This window comes from Lactuca virosa, chromosome 3 (genome assembly GCF_052849685.1).
Source record: "Lactuca virosa cultivar CGN04683 chromosome 3, Lactuca_virosa_CGN04683_v6, whole genome shotgun sequence".
NCBI classification, from domain to species: Eukaryota; Viridiplantae; Streptophyta; class Magnoliopsida; order Asterales; family Asteraceae; genus Lactuca; species Lactuca virosa.
The window spans coordinates 116,175,539-116,197,274 of record NC_136428.1 but is presented as its reverse complement, the minus strand read 5'-3'; the positions used below and the strand labels follow the sequence as shown (position 1 = coordinate 116,197,274).

At 35.7% G+C, this 21,736-nt stretch overlaps 1 protein-coding gene across 1 annotated transcript; it reads right to left on the bottom strand.

The window, feature by feature from the left end:
• Positions 1–6,071: 6,071 nt before the first annotated feature.
• LOC145166436 (serine carboxypeptidase-like 50) lies at positions 6,072–7,653 on the bottom strand. The gene has a single exon (XM_079085410.1). The coding sequence runs from the start codon at positions 7,588–7,590 to the stop codon at positions 6,253–6,255; it is 1,338 nt and encodes a 445-aa protein (XP_078941536.1). The 5' UTR covers positions 7,591–7,653; the 3' UTR covers positions 6,072–6,252.
• Between the last annotated feature and the right edge of the window lie 14,083 nt (positions 7,654–21,736).

The window sequence follows — 21,736 nt, the reverse complement described above, 5'->3', positions numbered from 1 at the left end:
AATAGAAACAACAAGAGAAATAAGAAAAAGAAACAATATATAAATTCATATAATAAATATTCATTTATTTATTAGGTGAAGATTAATAAATTATAAAATCTATTAATATGGTTGTTTCAAATAAAAACATCATAATTTTTAAACTATATTTATATTTAATGGTATAACATATATTTTCTTTCAAATAAATACATCATAATTGTAAAACTATATTTATATTTAATCATTGATTTATTTATTTTAAAGGGTAATTAAGTCATTTTATTAAAATTCAAAAGATTTTTTTTTGCTAAACCCTAATTGAAATAGCATTTAGATTTGGAACATTTTGTTTAACCAAAAAGTTAAAAGCTCCTGTTAATTTTTTTTTCTGAGCTTTTTCTTAAAGAGAAAATGACACTATATCCCTACAATGTTTTGAGTTTTGGTCGATTTAGTCGCTTAACTTAATTTCTTGCTTTTTAAGGGGATTAAAGTCCATTTTGTCAAGTCTATTTGGCCATTTTGTAAGAAATTACAGGGTAATTCGGTGACATTTTTGCCACCTCATTAAATTAGGCCAAGTGTGCTTGTTGACTTAGTTAATTGCTATATTAATTAGACCTAAACCGAAGAAAACCTTTAGTCGATTTCCTCTCTTCAAAATCCTATTCATTCGACTATGAACGTTCGTTGTCATTCATCTTCGTTGTTGACCTTTTCTGATTTTGGAAGCTTTGCTTTTGACTTTTCCAGTCGTCTGTTTGGTTCTAGATCTGACGAGTATCCACCTTGTTGATCGGATAGAAGAAGAATGTTTTGAACGCCTTTAATTGGTTCATGAAGATTCCAGTGACTCCACAATAATAACTTCCACCATAATTTTCTGCTATTCGATGGTAATATTTGACTCGAAGAACACTTTCGTAAAATCACTTTATTCGCGTTGTAATTACTCATTACCGAAACAGGACTTATACCACCATGTCTTAAAATCTACAAATCTTCAAATGACTCGGAAGCAGCGATCTGGTTTGTCTTCATACACTCTTTTCGTTTCTAGATTCGAAAACGATCATTTCAGCTTTAAAGATGCTAAAAATGGCGTTTTAGCTACTACATGATCGCTTAAATGTTCATCGCCATCCATCTTTATATCCAATGAATTGTTTGATGGTTATCGATATATGTGCCTATGTATTCATCTGGTTCTTAAATCGGCGTTTTACCAATGGAAGTTTCACAGTTGCGATGTTGATCGGAGTGAAAACAATCATTTTCGTGCTCATCTTCCCCTTCATATGCTTCTTCTTCTTATTCTTCTTCTTCTTATTATTATTATTATTATTCTTCTTCTTGATGTTGAGCTGTTTATAGGGCTTTCATGGTTGACAACCTTCATGTTGCAAGTTGAAGTATTTGGTATAGAAAAGGGTATATCTACACTGAAAGTTGACCTTGACTTTGACCTTTGGTCAATCTCCTTTATATCTAAAGGCTCCCTAAGTGTTGTAATCGGCTACAATTGGTCAGGGTGACTAAATGGACATGTTGCTATGGACTTTAATCCCTTAAAAACAAGAAATTAAGTTAGGGATATAGTGTCATTTTCAATTTCTTAAAAGCTAAAAGTTAAACACTGTCAAAAATTGCATTCCAAACACATTTAATTCTGTTCATTTGACAAATAGAAATGGTGTGAACATGGTTTTTTTACGAGAACATGGAATATATCTTCAAGAATTTATTTTGTTAATAATAAATAAGTTTACAATCAAGAAAAATTTTCACTATGGATTGACCTTATGAGTATTACTCAGACAAAGCATTATTTCCGCTAGATCATTAATGCTTCTTTTTCACTTGGAGCATCCATACCAAACTCTTTCAAATCATTTGCAATGTCATCTAAACTATATATGGTTGCCACATCTCCATACTCCTTCCTATAATTGGAAGGCTTCCAAAGAAGATAATCAACATTTTTACTTCCTTATCAAAACTATTGCGTCGATCATGAATCCACGTCTTCAAGTGTTAATCGTGAATCCCCTAATCGCAATCTGTATATAGTAAAACAACGTATTTTCATGAGGTTTAGTACCTAAGCTTACGTAAGGCTGTAATGTATATTCATTTTTCCCTATATATATATATATATATATATATATATATATATATATATATATATATATATATATATATATATATATATATATATATATATATATATGGGAAAAGGGAATATACATTACAGCCCCACCTAAGCTTAGGTACTAAACCTCTTGAAAATACATTGTTTTACTATATAAAGCTTACGGTTAATGGATTCACGATTAATACTTCAAGATGTAAATTCAAGATCGACACAATAGGATTTAGGGTTTAGGGTTTAGGGTTTAGGTTTAGGGTTTAGGGTTTAGGGTTTAAGTTTAGGTTTAGGTTTAGGGTTTAGGGTTTAGGGTTAGGGTATAGGGTTTAAGGTTTAGGGTTTAGGGTTTAGGTCTAGGGTTTAGGGTTTAGGGTTTAGGGTTTAGGTTTAGGGTTTAGTAATGTTCACTTGGGTGAAGTAATAAACGATAATGGAGGAAAGAAAACAGAGATGGTAAAACGATAATGAAAGAAATAAATGTTATGGAGGATGATATATTTACCAAGTGAAACCAAACCGAGTATATTTAGCAAGTTAAAACGACATATTTTAGAGGTTTAGTACCTAAGCTTAGGTGGGGCTGTAACGCCCAATTTTTCAAAACAATTTTTCATTTCAAAACATACTTTCCACCACATAAAAATCACAAAATCATAATAAATCTCTGTATCATCACAAAACATGTCCCAAGATCTCATATAAATAAATCCTCTCGTGTGTACGAATCATGTCGGCGCCTTCCCGCGATCCTCACTAGTACCTGAAACACATCACACAACAACTGTAAGCATAAAAGCTTAGTGAGTTCCCCAATATACCACATACAACACATACGCTACTCGGGGCTACAATACGACCCTCCGGTCCGATGTGTCTCAGCGGGACCCTCCAGTCCCGTAGCTCGTTGGACCCTTTGGTCCGGTCATAGCTCGTTGGACCCTTCGGTCCGGTCTGTATCGTTGGACCCTCCGGTCCGGTCTATATCGTTGGACCCTCCGGTCCGGTCTATATCGTTGGACCCTCCGGTCCGGTCTATACAAAACATAGCATACATATAACACAATGCACATACTCTCATACATACACATAGCATAAAAGACCCTCTGGTCTACACATAAATACCACTCCAGGTAATGTATAGTGAGAAGACTCACCTCGGATGTCTCGGATAATATCCCGCCTGTGTATATACTGATCTAGCCTCTGCCTATACACATAACATAACCATCTCAATCAACCATGGCTCTCTAGGCTAGACTAGACTCTCACATGTCCTCTAAGAAGGCAAAAGGCTATTTTACCCTTCAAACAGTCCATAAGTTCCATTGTTGACCAAACCCTAAAAGTCAACAAAAGTCAACGGTCAACTCTTGACCAGACTCGCCGAGTGCACAAATGTGACTCGGCGAGTTCAGTCGTGAACTCGAGTCCTCTATTCCCCCTCTGACTCACTGAGTCATTCCCCCAACTCGGCAAGTCACTCACTGAGTGATTCACGGGAAACCCTAACCCTACTCGCCGAGTCTGCCCTTGGACTCGGCGAGTTCATGTCATGCACAAACTCAATTGAACTCCTGAGGTCAGATCTGTTCCTTAGAACCATAGATCTGACCTTCCCAAGCCTGATAATCACGTAAAGCTTGGATCTTGACTCTCATGTGACGTCTAGGAGGCTTTACTTGGTGATTTAGCCCCAAACACAACAACCTAAGCTCATTGCCTCCATAGCTCAACATAAAGCAAGCTGGAATAAGCTCTTTAGACCACTATGGGTCCAGATCCGAAGTCTCAAAATGAATAGGGGCCATATTCTCACAACTCCTTCCAATAAAAGACGTAAAAGCTCTACATCTATGGATTCCTTCAACAAAACAGATAAAGGGGCGACATAATACCTCAAAGATGAAGTCTTTTGCTCGAAATCCCCAGATGCACAACCTCCTTGGTCCCCTCCAAGCTGGAATCACCTCCTTCTTGTAAGAATCAATCACAAAGATCAAGAAATGGCTCCTTTCCTCTCACAAACGCTCTAGCTCTTTTAGGGTTTCTCTCTGGGGTTTGGTAGCCGCAAGTGACGACCCTAGGGGCCTTTAAATAGGTCCCAAACCCAAGAAATTAGGGTTTCATTAAACAGCGTGGACTCGCCGAGTCCACGTATGGACTCGCCGAGTCCAGTCATTAATCCAGTCCAATAATGCGCGGCTCTACTCGACGAGTCTAAGCGCCTACTCGCCGAATCCCTCTCCAAAACTCAAAAATAATTAGATAAATACAGTACCTAGAAATCCGGATGTTACAGGGGCTGTAATGTATATTCCTTATCCCCTATATATATATATATATATATATATATATATATATATATATATATATATAAACTAGGTGTGAGACCCATGTATTACATGAGTTTATTTTAAAAAAATTAAATATGAAATTTTAACAATTTGAAAAGTTTGAATTTATAAGAAAAATGAAAAAAAAATTTAATTATTAAAATTAATGAGGCTTTAATGTATTGAATACATTACATATATAAACCCTTTCTAATAAATATCTTACATATTAAATGTGGAATTTTAATTTAATAAAATGAAAAATACAATAAAATGACAAGTGGAAAATAGAAAATTTAAAAATTATAGAAAATGTCATGTGTCTAAATGAAGGAGAAGAGGACATGTGGCAAAAAGTTTTTTATTTATTTTATATATATATATATATATATATATATATATATATATATATATATATATATATAATCATAAAGGTTTAAGGAATAAGAGATTTTATATGGTTTTGGGCTTTTTGCCAAAACATTTTAGAAATGTTACAATTTTGGCCCCTTTTAAATTTTAATAACAAAATTTAAAAAGTGAGCTTTTATCCTTTATCATTTATGTGGTTTATATTTTGGCTACAAGATTTTGGAAATGTTATACTTTTGGTCATTCTTAATAACAAATCTTAAAAAGTAAACTTTTATCTCTATGTAGAAAATGGTACCTTGTGAGTGTATTATTATTATTATTATTAGTATTTTTCAAAAGTAAACTTTTATCTCTATGTAGAAAATGGTACCTTGTGAGTGTATTATTATTATTATTGTTAGTATTTTTCAAAACAGTCCTTATAATTTTGTAAGCAAAATTATTATTATTAGTATTATTTTTCAAAACAGTCCTTATAATTTTGTAAGCAAAATCTTATATGCCTCCCAAAAAGGATATGCATTTTCAAGTTAATAAAAAAGAATGTTGTGTTGTATCTCATTTCAAAGTTTATTATTTTTGTTTTATGTATAAATTTTTTTGTTGCTCTACTATTGTTGACTGAATCAAAATGTTATTAGGATACATAATAGTCCTTTAAATAGTCAATTATTGCAAATGAATTTTTGAATATTTTTTGAACCGAATTGAAGATAACAATGATCATATAGTAATTTTGGATTTTCATGTTTTGCATCGTCTTAAGTATTTTTATTTGAATTATAAATAATTATATTTATATTAATTTATTATTCATTAAATATAATTGCAAAAAGTGACATGCTTGAAAGACTAGTATGTTCTTATTGAGCATAATAGGTTAAATACTTAATATAGAGATCTATAGCATATATGTGTTTTTATGTTCATATATATGTTTTTTTTAACTTAATATGGACCAAATGGGTTAATGGTTAAGACAATAAGCCTGACTTGGTATATATTGAAACGCTAATCTTTTACCTTTTTGCTTTCTTTTTTTCCTTACAACTTGTCTCGCATTTAATTAGTGGAGTTGTGTTTAAGTGGTGAATATTGTAATTGGTTTTTCTGAACATAAGGGCAAGATGATCATGTAGTTTTGTTCAGCCAGTTTATTTAATCCCAAAAAAAAAAAAAAAAAACCATACAAACAAACAAAATAGACATCATTACCCGTTCAACCACTTAACTCAACCACTTAACTGATACACAACTTAATTTATTGGAAAAGGAAAACAACTGTAACAGTTCTAAAGATCAAAACATGTGATAGCTAGTAAGCAAGCATCATACAAGACTCAAGTATATAGATCAGAGTCACGAGCGTTATTCCAAAGTTTTCTTTTTTACAACAACAATAACTTTTAATGATCAAAAATCAACGGAAAGCTTTTGAGCCTTCTTGACAGCAAAAGAACCTCTATCAAGAACCCAATCCTCAATCATGGTCTGAGAATTCACATCTTGATCAGTTGGCACAAAATGGCCAGCCCCCAACACCACCACATGGCTCAAATTATCCCATTTCTGGACATACCCTGCAACAACACCATTCACTCTCCATACATCTTTTTCTGCATCCAAAAACTTCCCAATCCCTTCCCACTTCATCTTCTTCACCCAAGACTCGACAGACACAACCCCATCTCTCAAATCACACTGCCCTTGATACAACAATAACTTAGTGTTCTTAACAACAAACTCCACCATGTACTTCACACTCTTCATCACATCTTCATGCAACGCTGCTCCAACCACATCACTACATTCCTCAAAAACCATCGATTCATTCACTCCTAATGCCTTTTTAACTTCTGGGTTCTTCAAGAACTCTTCTACCCAATCAGAACGATAAGGACTCTGTCTCCTGAAGTCATACAAAGTAGCTAGACCTGTAATGCTTTCCAGAAATCCCAACACAGTGTTTCTTGCATCTGTAGCATCGCTCCAATTACCAGCTTTTGTTAGCTCGATAGCTTTAATTTGCAGTTTCTCCATTTGGGTTTTCTGTTTCTCATTGATCAACCCAAGATTGTAATTATGGAGAGCGTGAGTGGCTACTTGGGTTTCCGGATGAGTTAATCCATTTCCGATGGCCAATCCGTACAAATTAATCCGTTTAGAAGCGGGTAACAGGGGATTGTTTTTGAGAATGTAATACCCAATTGATGGGACATATTTTCCAGAGTAACTCTCACCTGTAATGTAGATTGGACGAGATTTAAACAACGGGTCTAAAGCGATAAACTTTCTGATGGCGATGAATAGATGTCTTGCTACAGCGTGTTGGTCTCTTGGGATTTCTTCGGATGTTGAAGCGATACTAAAACCAGTTCCAATCGGATTATCGAGGAAAAGAAGGCCGAATATCCGGTTCCAAGACCCTGGATTAGGTTCGAGCGTAAGGTGTTGCTTGACAGAAGCTGTCACCCGCCATGGACCGAGTTCGTAGAAGTTTCCGATCATGGAAGAGCAACCTGGTCCTCCTTGAAGCCAAATGACAAGTGGGGTTTCAGAAAGAGAAGCAGTGCTAGAATTCTGGGCTTCATAGAAGGCATAGAATATGGCGGACCCGGTGGTGGAATTGACCGGAAGGTAGCCGGATTTTGTGGGGAGAGCTTCTTTGGGGAGTGTTGACGCCGACGAGTGTGGTTGTAGGTGGTGGAAGAGAGTGAGGAAGAGGAGGAGCTTGAGGGGTGTTGACTCCATTGACGAGAGATGAGTGGGCGGTCTTTAGATCGTTTTGTCATTTTGTAAGGATGATGGTTGCGCAGACGGAGAAAGCACAATACAAAAAGCTTGCGGTCCTTGGTTTTATATACGTTTGTCACTTAAAAAATATATATTTTTTTCTTCTTTTTATCTTCTTTATGAAAAATGTGAATACACTTTAGTTGATTATAACTTTAATTGTTAGGTTAGAAATGTTTTTAGTATTAATTATACAAATATTAACCTGGATTATAGTCCAATAGTCCAATAGTATCTAATGTTGCCTTTTATTTTTAAGATTGAGGGTTCAAGTTAGTAAAGGTAGGGCTTAGGGCCCCAATTGTAAAGGGCCCCATAAAAATCACGTTTGACTCCCCAAAAAATCAAAAGCGATATCGACTCTTTCAACTACAAGGCACAAGCGAGTGAGTGACGACGATTAAACTTCAGTTCTTCCTTTTCTCCATTCTCGGACTCTGGTTCTCGATTGTAGGCCTTCTCCAATCTCAATTCTTCCACACTAAAAGACTGAATCATTGCTGTTCTTCAGACTTCAGTTCTTCTTCTTCCTTATTCATTCTCGGTTTCTCCATTGCTCAAAAATCATTGATTTGATGATCTGCTATTCTGTTGTCATTGAAACGGTAATGTACTTGTGTTTTCACTTTTCACTTTTGATTTTTCTATCATTTGATTATCTAATTGGGGTTAATAGCCGATTAGGGTTAATCTTTTGATCTTTTCAATTATGTGAATTCTGATGGAATGTACCCATAGAACGATAGAACTTCTCATTCTGTTGAATTGCGGTTTGCTTAGAAAGGGGACACGACTTTTGTAACCAGTTGTAATCTTAATCACTGCTTTTTTGATCAAACAGGCGAGATTTGATTTGAATTTTGTGGTTTGGCCTCATAATTTGGTTTTGTTTTGAACGAGATTCTTGTTTGACATCATGTTATATAATGTCTTCCGATTAAAACACAATGTTTTATTATTAAGTTATGTAATCTGTATTTTAATTGTTTTTGGTTTTATCCAAATGGCATGAATGATCAAAGTTGTTAATCTTTTCAATTTTCTGATTTTTGATTCCAGATTAGCAGATTCCATTGTTCACTGATTCCAGATTGGCAGATTCCATTGTTTTTGTGTTTTCCATTATCTCAGGGGCGGTATAATCCTAGTCCATATCTTCTATACTTATAATTATTATTAATCAAATAATTAATAATCATGTCAAAGAGAAAATACGAATCAAGTGCTTCAAAAAGGAAACAAAAAATGCAAGAAGAAGCTTTTATAGATAAACAAAAAGGGTTGTTTTTAAAATATTTAACTACAAACAAAAATGTTGATAATGAACAAGAACAAACTAATGTTGATAATGAACAAGAACAAACTAATGTTGATAATAATGATCATGAACCAACTAATATTGAAAATGATAATGAACAAACTAATATTGAAATTGATAACAAATAAACTAATAGTGAAAATGATAACAACAAACTAATATTGAAATTGATAACGAACAAACTAATAGTGAAAATGATAACATGTCTTTAAACATATATGATCCAAGTAGATGAATAATATTAGTACTAATCTAAGAGATTTAATCATAGAAAAAGGTCTTATTAAGATTTATGATTTTAAATTTCCAACAGATCAACATTTAAGGAGTTTTAGTACATCTCTTTATATGCAAAAAATACCAAATGGAGAAAAATACGAACGTACATGGTTGGTTTATTCCATAGAGGTAGATAGAGTTTTTTGTTTTTGTTGTAAATTATTTAATGTGAATACATCTACATTTTCATTAGCACATAAAGGTAACAATGATTGGAACAATATTTCTTGTATACTAAAAAGACATGAAGGAAGTAACGAACACATTCTTAATATGACATCATGGATTGACTTAGAAACTAGATTAGCAAATAATAAAACAATTGACATGCAAATCCAAGAACAAATAAATAAAGAAAAAGAACATTGGAAAAATGTGTTAATAAGAATCATTGTTGTAGTAAACACTTTAGGAAAAAATAATTTAGCATTTCGTGGAACAAATGAAAAGATTTATGAGAAAATAATGATAATTTTTTTAACTATAACTGAAATGATTGCGGAATTTGATCTTATTATGCAAGAACATATTAGGATAATTAATGACAAAGAAATTCATAATCATTATCTTGGACACAATATGCAAAATGATCTTATTAGTTTATTAGGAGAAGAAGTTAAAAGTAAAACTATTAAAAAAGTAAAAGAGGCTAAATACTTTTCAATAATACTTGAATGTACTCCCGATACAAGTCATAAGGAACAAATGGCAATTATCTTACGATGTTTAGATCTTTCAACATCTCCCTTTTAATGTTGTCCCATTTAACATATCTTCCTGGATGATAAGGTTTGGTTGGAATGGAATTATATAACAGGGTTTGTAATTGGCTGTTGAATATGGTTTGAATGCAATCATGTGAACATGGGTGGAATGGCTGGAACGAAATCTTGTGAATGGAATATAATCATATTTGAATAGGGTGGAATCTGATGTTGTACAAGTGACATCAACCTCCATTTTCAACCAAGGTTGCTATTTGTTCTATTGAATCCCAGTTGGGTGTTCCCATTTCAAAAAAAAAAATCAGACATCAGCCCAAAACCTATGGCTGCAGCATCTTTAGGCCAAGTGTATAAAGGTTATTAGATAATAAAATTGTTTTGAAGTTGGGTCTCTCTCTTTTTTATTTATTTATATTTTATGATCATTTTGGTTTTGGTCATGTACTTCATTAAAACTGTTAGTATCTGTTTCATTTTGGCTTAATGGACTTAATGACTCAATCAAAATCCTCTTACAATCTAGAAAAGGAACAAGCTTTATCCAGATAGACATCATTATTTACCTATGTTAAGGGGAAAAAAAGGAGCAAGGGCATACTTAGTTTTCAGTTTTGACCTAGTTTTTTTTAATAAATTACAGGTGGTTCCATTGTTAATGAAAGCTATTGGAAGGCAAGGAGGAAGTATACTAGCCCTTGAGACACTAAAACATGTGGTGGTTGCTGGAAATAGGGCATGGGATGCACTTGTTGCACAAGGTCTTAGGTCAGTAATCATGTCGTGTATCTAAAATCCAATCGTCGCCATCGATCCAAGTCGACCTCGATCTAGATCAAGGTCACCGAGGGTTGTTAGTTTTATAGGAATGTATAACCCATGTTAGCAATGTATTATTTTCGTTTAACATTTAAATGATTATTTGTATGACATATTAAAATTTGTGCAATTTATTTTATTTTTTGTGTATGAAATTTTATTTTATATTATGAGACATTAAATGTGTGATGTAATTTGAAAATTAGTAAATTTACAAAAACTATATATATATATATATTTTAAAACATTTAAACTTTATGACACGCAAAAATATGTGTCGTCTTTCTTTATGACATGGGCTTTAATGATATGCAATGCAAGTCGTAAATGTGCATCGTTTTACGACACACGAATGCGTGTCCTCTTCTTTATGACAGGGTCTTCCTTGACACGCATAACGCGTCGTAGACGCACGTCGTAAATGTGCGTCGTAAGGTTACGACACGCAAATGCGCGTCGTCTTCCTTTATGACAGGGCCTTCCTTGACACGCATTTGCGTGTCGTCTGAGCATTTTACGACACGCATTGCGCGTCGTAAAAGGCTGTTTTTCTAGTAGTGACTCCTTGTGGTTGTCATAGCTTAAATTTAGTAATTTGTGATATGGCTAATTCGTGTGATAAAGCTAGTGAATTTTTTAGAGTTATACAACGTATATATTCGATATTTGCTTCATCAACTCAAAGGTGGAAAATATTACAAGATAATATATCAAACCTAACACTTAAATCATTATCGCAAACTCGTTGGGAAAGTAGAATAGAAAGTGTAAAAGCAATTAGATTTCAAGCACCACAATTAACAAATGCAATTTTACAATAATCCAAAAATTATGGAGATCCAAAAATTAAAAGTGAGACTAAATGTTTAGCTACATATGAACTTGAAAACTATGAATTTTTATTAGGAATGATTATTTGGTATGATGTTTTGTTTGCTATTAATACTGTTAGTAAAAGCTTGCAATCAAATTATATGTGTATCGATGATGCTATAGATTAACTAAATGGACTTTTGTGTTTCTTTGAAGAATATAGAGAAAACGGATTTGAAAAGTTTTTAGATTTTGGAAAAGAATTGGCTTTAGAAATGAACGTAAAACCTGAATTTTATGAAAAACGAATCATCCAAAGAAATAGACGATATGATGAAAATGTTGCTAATGAAACTATTAAAACTCCTCTTCAGTTATTTAAAACTGATTACTTTTTATATATGGTAAATAAAGTCATTACTTCGCTTAAAAGTAGATTTTTGAGCAATTTAACGAGTTCAAAAATATTTTTGGTTTTCTATTTAGTATAGAAAAATTAAAATCATGTGATGAAAATACTTTAAAAGAACATTGTTTAAATCTTGAAAAATCTTTAAAGCATGATGATAGCTTAGATATTGATGGTTTAGATTTATTTCATGAACTAAAACTTTTAAGACATGTTGTACATTTAGAACATAATACAATTATTAATATACTTAATTACATTAAAAAGTTTAGTTCTTTTCCAAATGCATATATTGCTTATAGGATTATGTTAACTATTCCCGTAATCGTTGCCTCTACAGAAAGAAGTTTTTATAAATTAAAATTGTTAAAAAATTATTTAAGATCTACAATGTCACAAGAAAGATTAAATGAATTAGCTATTTTGTCAATTGAAAAACATTTAGTAAAAGAAATTGATTATGAAAATTTCATTAAAGAATTTGCATCTAAAAAGGCTAAAAAAATTAACGTCATGTCTTAAAATATATTCACAAAAAACATATACATAAAAAAAATTAATTCCACCATTTGTAAACTTTTTAGTTTATTATTGTCGGTCCCAAGTCCGGATAAATGAGGAGGGTTTATAACATTAAGTATAGTAAATGTCAAAGGGCCCCAATGTTTTGGTTCGCTTAGAGCCCCCAAACTGGTTGAGCATGCCCTGATTAAAATTAAGCATATACTCATAAATGGGCATTTTATTGTATAATCACTGTATTTGTATTTATTATGTTTAATGTGAAAATATCCATTAAGGGAAATTGATTGTTATAGAATCTCCTTTAAACCCTAGTAATGGCCGGGGACAATGACGAATCTCTTTCTTTAGAAAAACCATGTGGCCTTACTAACATAAAAGCCTACGCCTTCTCATTTTGACGTAAAATCCTACGCCCTCTCATTTTGGTTCGCTTAGAGCCCCCAAATTGGTTGAGCATGCCCTGATTAAAATTAAGCATATACTCATAAATGGGCATTTTATTGTATAATCATTGTATTTGTATTTATTATGTTTAATGTGAAAATATCCATTAAGGGAAATTGATTATTAGAGAATCTCCTTTAAACCCTAGTAATGGACGGGGACAATGACGGATCTCTTTCTTTAGAAAAACCATGTGGCCTTGCTAACATAAAAGCCTACGCCCTCTCATTTTGACATTGATCACCTAAATTATGATGATTGGTATGTGATGTTCTATACTAACTCTACTAGATTTTTGTGATTAATAACATCAATACCTTATGTGATGCCCCCCTAACATGAACTAACATGAACTGTGATGAACCCAAATGGAAGAAAACCGACTCTTAAAGCTTTGGATCTATGGGACGTTTCCCAAATCCTACTCCAAATGATTTTCAAACGTATTGCGGCCAGTAAAGTTCGGATAAATCTGAAACATTATTCTGTGAAGATAAAGACATGAAGATCATTCAACCCGACAATGAACTCCGCAACATTAGCATTGGAAATTTCACTAATAGTGCATATTGTACCTGTATTAAAATTGACAAGGACCTACTTGATAACATTGATGCCATAATACCCGAGATAAACAATGTTACATATATGATCAAAGAGTTATCCTCCAAATAAGTGTACCGTGCAACACTTATTCAACATTGAACCTCTCTTCCAAATTTTTATAAGCACGTTTCAAGCTTCTTCTTGATAAACAAGAAATGAGTCAAGTGTTAGGGAATGATTTCCACATCCAATGATGAGGCTAAATATCCACGCAACACCAATGTTGCAGCTGAGAGATGTTGGTTGCTCCAACTCCACACTTCGCCCACCAAAGAAACCACTTTTTATCGTGACAATGTTAGTGTAGTTTACATGTCTGAAGCCCGATCCTGCATCATTGAACCTGACATGTTAAGATTGATAAACACTTCACGTGAGGTCAAGTCGCTTTAGGAGGGTAAGGGTTCTACATGTTCCATCTACGTTATAGTATGTCGATATCTTCACCAAAGAGCTTCTATAGTCTTTATTTCATAAGTTTTGGTCCAGTTTGAACATGATAACCATACCCCTGATACTAGTATAGGCTCATGTATACGTCACCTTTTATTATACAGCCCATCATTGTATGTATATTTATTCTATTTGATGAAATGATATCTATTTTTGAAAATTCAGTAATCAATAGTTACTAATCATTGAGACCATCAAAAGAAGTAATAAATATGTAACATTCCGTTTGAAATAGAGTATTTAAATAATAAGCCCGAAACCCCAAGATGTAAATTTATATTTTATATTATTTTATAGTAGCCCTACAATCCATAATATTTAGCGGGGTGTTGGTTTCGGGGAGCCAAATTATATAATTTGGACTTTCGGGGGTTAAAGTGTAATTCCGGGATTTATTTGGTAAAGATTTTCAGAAGTCAGGGGTGTTTGGTATCATTTGGACTTATATTGAATAGATTTTGGAGGTTAAGGGGTTGAATGGTAATTTATGGACCTTATTTGAAAAGAATGAGAGGATGAGGGACTGAAAATGTTAATATGGCTGAAGTTTGATTTTTTGGACGGGAGCATATAAACTCGTCACCTTCTCAAACCCTAACCCTAAACCTAAACTTGGTAGCCTCCACCTTCTCTTCAGCCGACATCGCCGCATGTTGAGCTCGCCGCCATCACCTAGCCTCGCATGGACGGCCGAGCACCACTGTAGTCGCTTTTGTCATCGGTGAAGTCGGGGATGGAGTTGCAGCCATCGTGAAGATCGAAAGAACCGGGAGCCATGGACACTATGGTCGTTTTGCGGTGGAGGCGCGACCACCATTTCCTCTGCCGCACCCACCGCAGTTGAAGACGAAGACCGCCTTGGGGGCGTTATGGTAGCAGTCGATCGGAAGAAGCCATCTACGGGTGTCGTTGCTGCTGTTCCCGGTGGGAGTCGCCCACCCCTTCTTCTTCTGTTCGTCATCGTTCTTCGGTGCTATATTCGTCCGCTGCCGCTACCGCCGGCTGTAACGTCGTTGTTGCTGTCGTTCGTTGTACGCCACCAGGTGGGTGGTTGTGTCAATATTGATGGGTTTTGAGCATTCTAACACTCCTATGGTGTACATGCAACCTTATAAACCTTGGATCTATGTTTTCTCTATTATACATGCAAATATTTGATATTCTAAGGTTTCATCCTAACTAGCATAATATGAAGCAACTATACTACAAGAATCTAATAGAATGACATACCTTTTGTTGTAGCTTGATTCCATGGAGCTTAAGAGCCTAGTGCCTCAAGTGTGACACCTCAAATGGTTCACACAACATCACCAACATCTTGGAATAACTTGGGAGAAAAGGTTCTTATGCTCAAATCGGCTAGCCCTCATGTGTACACACCTTAGTGCCAATTTCTTGAGCCATGGGGTCCTTATATATTGTGGCTATTACGGTTACACCATGTAACTCATGTCTTTTCATATTATTCATGCTCCATGGGTTAAAACCTCCATGGAGTATCCATGGGTTACTCCATGGGTTTAGCCCAACATGAAGGACTATGGATCATAAGCCCACATATATAAGAATGAATGATTTACACAATCAATCCCCATATATTTAATTAGTCTCCTTTTGATCACAAAATTAATTCCAAATTAATTCTTGATCAATACTAATTAAATAATATGATTTCATCTTAATATATTAGAACTTATAATATATTAACAAATCATAAATATCCTTTTCTCACAAAAGTCTATCCAAATTGTTCCGATGCAATGCAACCCAAATGGACCATGCCAAATCGGGTCAAGTACATACCAATTATAGTTATGGGCTTAGACACTAATCCAACACATATCTCGTGCAAGGATGCGTGTGTGTGCTGGTGTATGTGTTGCATGACCGGAAATCAAAACAGAACCACCACCACCACCGTGAGGTGGTGGCTATCACCTCCGACCACCGCCTGCCGCCGCAAGGGCGGCTGTGTGTGTGTGTGTGTGTGTGTGTATGTGAAGACCCCAGGGGGAGCCCGTGGCAGTTGGATATAAGACCATGTGGGGGATCCCTTGGCATTCCAGGTAAAGACCATGTGGGGGAGCCCATGGCAAGTAGTTAAGACTATGTGGGGGAGCCAATGACACAAAGGTCTAAGACCCTGGGGGAAGCCCACGACATCCTTGAGTAAGACCCTGTAGGGAGTCCACATCATCCATATATGTTTAGATATGTGTTATGTAGTATGATAGTTATTTCTGTGATATTGTTGGGTTTTAAGCACTATAACACTCTTATGGTGCACATGCAACCCTAGATGCTTTGGATCTATGTTTTCTCTAATTATACATGCATTTTCAATTTCCAAAGCATACATCCTAACTAGAATACAATGGAGGATATACAATACAAAGCTCATAGTTAGATGAATACCTCTTGATGTAGTAGTATTTCTTGGCCTTAGAAAGCTTTAGCACCTCAAGTGTGATGCCTATAATGTGTCACAAACACCAACTGCAAGAGGAGACTTGAGAGAATAAGCTAGTTAGCACAAAATCAATATCACTCTCTTAGAATGAATGGTGTAACAGATTTTGGCTATAAGGGGTTGCTTTTATAGTGTTACAAAGGCTAGGGTTTCATCCTTGAAAACCTTAATGCACCATAACCTTTCATATTACTTAGGCTCCATGGGTTAAACCTCCATGTACTATTCATGGACTATCACATTGGTTTAGCCCATCCTAATTAACCATGGATCATTGGCCCACACTATAAGAATCATTGATTTACTTAATCAGTCCCCATATATTTAATTAGTCTCTTTTGATCACTAAATTGATTCCAAGTTAATTATTGATCAATACTAATTAAATAATATCATTTCTCAATTAATATATTATACTTATAATATATTAATAAATCACAAATAGCCTTATTCTCAAAATTCATCCTATCAAATTGCACCGGTGAAGGTAACCCAAAAGGACCATGCTACAATCGGGTCAAGTACATCCCATTTATAGTTATGATCTCTCGGTTCCTTGGTTAAGGAAACCGCCCCTTCATTAACGCAGAAAATCTCCATATGCTCATTTATGGATGGAATGACTCCAAGGTCTCCGATGAAGTTTTTCAACCATATCGCCTCCTTCGATGCTTCGCTTGCTGCTATGTACTCTGATTCACACGTTGAATCAACTACAGTCTCCTGCTTGAAACTTTTCCATGTTACTGCTCCTCCATTCAGGGTAAAGACCTAACCCGACTGAGAGCGGAAATTATCTCTGCCGTTCTGAAAGCTGGCATCGCTATACCCTGTCACTCTCAAGTCATCACTCCCACCGAGGGTAAGGACCCAATCCTTAGTCTTTCGTAGGTACTTAAGAATGTTCTTAACTGCAACCCAATGAGCTTTACCAGGATTCCCTTGATATCTGCTGACCATGCTCAAAGCAATGGTCACATCAGGGCGAGTACAAGTCATAGCATACATAATCGACCCAAGTGCGGAAGCATATGGTATTCGACTCATCTCTGCTATCTTAGCCTCTGTACTCGGACTTTGAGTCTTACTCAGTTTGGCATTGCCTTGGATATATAAGTCACCTTTCTTGGAGTTCTTCATGTTGAAACGCTTCAACACCTTGTCCAAGTAGGTACTTTGACTAAGTCCTATTAGCCTTTTACTCCTGTCTCTCAATATCCTTATCCCTAGGATATAAGCAGCTTCTCTGAGGTCCTTCATAGCGAAACACTTCCCAAGCCAGGACTTAACCTCCTGCAAGGTTGGGATGTCGTTTCCTATGAGCAGTATGTCATCTACATACAATACCAGAAAGCTCACTATACTCCCACTAGCTTTGACATATACACAATACTCATCCTCGCTTCTCGAAAATCCAAACTCTTTGACTTTCTCATCGAAACAAAGATTCCATCTGCGAGATGCTTTTTTTAATTCATAAATGGATTTCTCAAGCTTACACACTCTATTAGGGTACTTTGCATTGACAAAACCCTTTGGCTGACACATGTAAACATCTTCAGCCAACTTTCCATTAAAGAAATCAGTTTTGACATCCATTTGCCATATTTCATAGTCATGAAATGCGGCTATGTCTAACATAACCCTTATAGATTTAATCTTCGCTGCTGGTGAGAAGGTCTCATCATAGTCAGCTCCCGGAGTTTGAGTAAAGCCCTTCGCAACCAGTCGCGCCTTATATGTGTGTACTTTCCGATCCATGTCAGTCTTCTTCTTGAAGATCCATTTGCACCCGACTGTCTTACGACCTGGTACATTGTCAACCAAGTTCCAAACTTGATTGTCATATATGGACTGAATCTCGCTGTCCATAGCCTCTTTCCATTTTGCAGACTCGGGGCCTGCCATGGCTTCCTTGTAGTTGTTAGGTTCGTCCAAATTTACCAGTGTGCTATCACTGAGAAATGTATCACCTTCAGTAATAATATGGAAACCATAAAACTCAGGTGTATTTCTAAGTCTACTGGAACGCCTCAGAGGTAAGGACTCGTCATTTGGAACAACTGGAGTTTCCTCCTCAGGTTGATTGCTAGTGTTTGAGGTTCCTTCACCGCTTGACTCTTGAAGCTCTTCAAGGTCAATTTGCCTCCTACTGTCCCCTTGTCATATGAGTTCTCTCTCACGAAAGACTCCTCTCCTCGCAATGAAGACAAGATTTTCACTCGGTCTGTAGAAGAGATATCCAAAGGATTTCTGTGGGTAGCCAATGAAAATACATCGCTCACTCCGAGGTTCGAGCTCGTCGTGAGTTTCTTTTCTCACGAAAGCCTCGCAACCCCAAACTTTGATGTGGTCTAATGTGGGAACTTTCCCTGTCCACATATCGTGAGGTGTTTTGGAAACCTTTTTGGTAGGGACTAGATTAAGGATATGGGTAGCAATCTCTAAGGCATACCCCCAGAATGAGATAGGTAACACAGCTCGACTCATCATGGAACGAACCATGTCTAGCAAGGTTCTATTGTGCCTCTTAGCCACACCATTAAGTTGTGGTGTCCTAAGTGGTGTCAATTGTGAAACAATTCCACATTCCTTAAGATAGTCAAGGAACTCGATACTAAGATACTCTCCTCCACGATCGGATCGTAGCATCTTTATCTTCCTGCCCAATTGATTCTCCACTTCTTGCTTAAACTCCTTGAACTTTTCAAAAGTTTTCGACTTATGCTTGATTAAGTAAATATACCCATATCTACTATAATCATCAGTAAAAGTCACATATAAGCGGTTAGCAACCCTTGTGGCAGTTCTGAATGGTCCACACACATCAGTGTGTATGAGATCCAACAGACCTTCACCCCTTTCACAAGTACCAGTGAAGGGTGACTTGGTCATCTTTCCAAGTAAACAAGATTCGCAAGTATCATCCGACTTTAAGTCGAATGACTCCAAAACTCCATCCTTTTGGAGTTGGGCTATGCGCTTCTTGTTGACATGTCCAAGACGACAATGCCACAAGCATGCCCTATCTAAATCATTGGAAGAATCAATATTCAACACATTATTTCCTAAGTTATCTACAACCATCACAGTTTCATATATACCATTGCAAGGTAATGCTTCAAAATAAAATACACCATTACAATAAGCATAAATACCACCATTTTCATTATTAAAGGAAAAGGTAAAACCTTGTTTATACAAACTGTGATAGGAAATAACATTTTTCACCATATCGGCTGAGTAACAACAGTTATTCAAATCTAAATTCAAACCATTACTAAGCAATAAAGAATAAACTCCAATCTTGGTCACATGAGACACTTTCCTATTTCCCATGATTAAATTTATCTTCTCGTGCTCCACATCCCTACTTCTTTTTAGTCCCTGCAAATCAAAACAAATGTGAATACTACAACCTGTATCAAGGACCCACGAATTAGCATGTGATGAGTTATTAGATTGAATAGTGTAAATACCTCCAAAGGAGGGCTTGATCTTGCCATCCTTTATGTCCTGCAAGTACTTGGGGCAGCTTCGTTTCTAGTGCCCTTTTTCAAGACAGTGGAAGCACTCCGCTTCCTTCGGATTGGAAGAGGGATTAGCAGAACCAGCTTTGGTCCTACTTGAAGAGGATCCATCAAGAGACTTTCCCTTGCGGATCTTGTAGGGAGTCTTCCTCTTCTTTCCCTTCCCATGTCCGATTGCCAGAACAGGGGCAGAAGTAGTATTAGGAGTAGACACAACCGACTTGCCTTTCAGGTTGCTTTATGTAGTCCTAAGAAGGCCTTGAAGCTTGCTAAGAGTGACCTCCTCCTTGTTCATATGATAGGTCATACGAAACTGATCATAACAAGAAGGTAAAGAGTGTAGAATAATATCTATGGCCAACTCTTCATCAAAATTGACATTCAATTTAAGCAAGCAGTCCATGAATCTCTGCATCTTCTGCAAGTGGTCCGTGATGGGTTCACCATCCTTCATTTTGGTTATGATCATGGAGGCAATGATCTCTTACCTCTCCTCCCGAGCACTTTGATGGTATCTTTCCATCAAATCCTTGATACATTTCAAAAAGATAGTAGTCCTCATAGGACTTCTGCAGCTGAGCAATCATGGTAGCAATCATTAGACACGACACCTTTGTCGCATCCCTCTCATGAGTATTGTGTTCAACGATTTTTTTGGGGAGTAACAGTGGTGTAATTCAATCTCTTTGAGCTCTTTATCTAGTACATATTCTTTGTCCTCATAGCGAATAACCATTCGGATGTTTCGAATCCAGTTATTGAAGTTCGAGCCATCGAAAATGACCCTCCCACATAGGTTCATGAGGGAGAAAGAGCCTGAAGGGATTGGGTTGGAAGCATTGTTTGGGACAGACATCTGAAAAAGAAGAAGAACAAAGTTTAGGTTAGATGATAATCCTTAATATTACACCCAAATGAAATATTAAGGCTAGGACCCAACACAATATTCTACAATTGCGAAAAGGGATGTCGTAATCCAATTGTAAAATATTTGAAGGTAGGTAAATGACGATTTACCAATTTCCACCATGAAAAACGAAATAGATTATTAAGTTTTATTTGGATTGAAATTCCTAGATCCTTTGAGATTCATTGAACTTTTCAATGTCATGTTTAAATCTCGATTGTGCCCTTCAAGTTTGTGAATGGGATGCCGAGGATCACAAACAAGGTGTGAATAACCATGCAAATCAGTTTGGTACACTCAATGTTACAAATCACCTAATCAATGTGACGGTTAACCACACACGCTCCATTGATCTATGATTAACATCAAGCTACCCTTTGCCACACATTGTCAGTCCCAGATTAGTGTGTCGGTTAACAACACACGCTCCACTAACGACTTAGCAAGGTGCAAAGTGTAATTTCATGGATTAGCACCATTTTCACATTTTCCTAAAGTAACTAGGATTTGGAATTTAATAAAAGTTTAGTTACTTTATATTTTTTCATTATACTTTTAACGAGGGAGAATTAATGTCTTATCCTACCTGTTCGGCTAACGACCCTCCACCAGTCAAGGAAGTGGTGGGTGAGAGTGGACACCCATTAAACTACCATTTTATAGGCAGTAACCTTATACCCCCCTTATAGACCGGCTTCGTGAATGAGACCAACTAACGGTAAGACCGACTTGTCTTATCACACACATATATATATATATATATATATATATATATATATATTATTAAACTTATAATATTATAAAGTATA

Coding starts and splice junctions, on each gene's coding strand:
- LOC145166436 (XM_079085410.1), bottom strand. CDS start 7,590: ATGGAGTCAACACCCCTCAAGCTCCTCCTCTTCCTCACTCTCTTCCAC.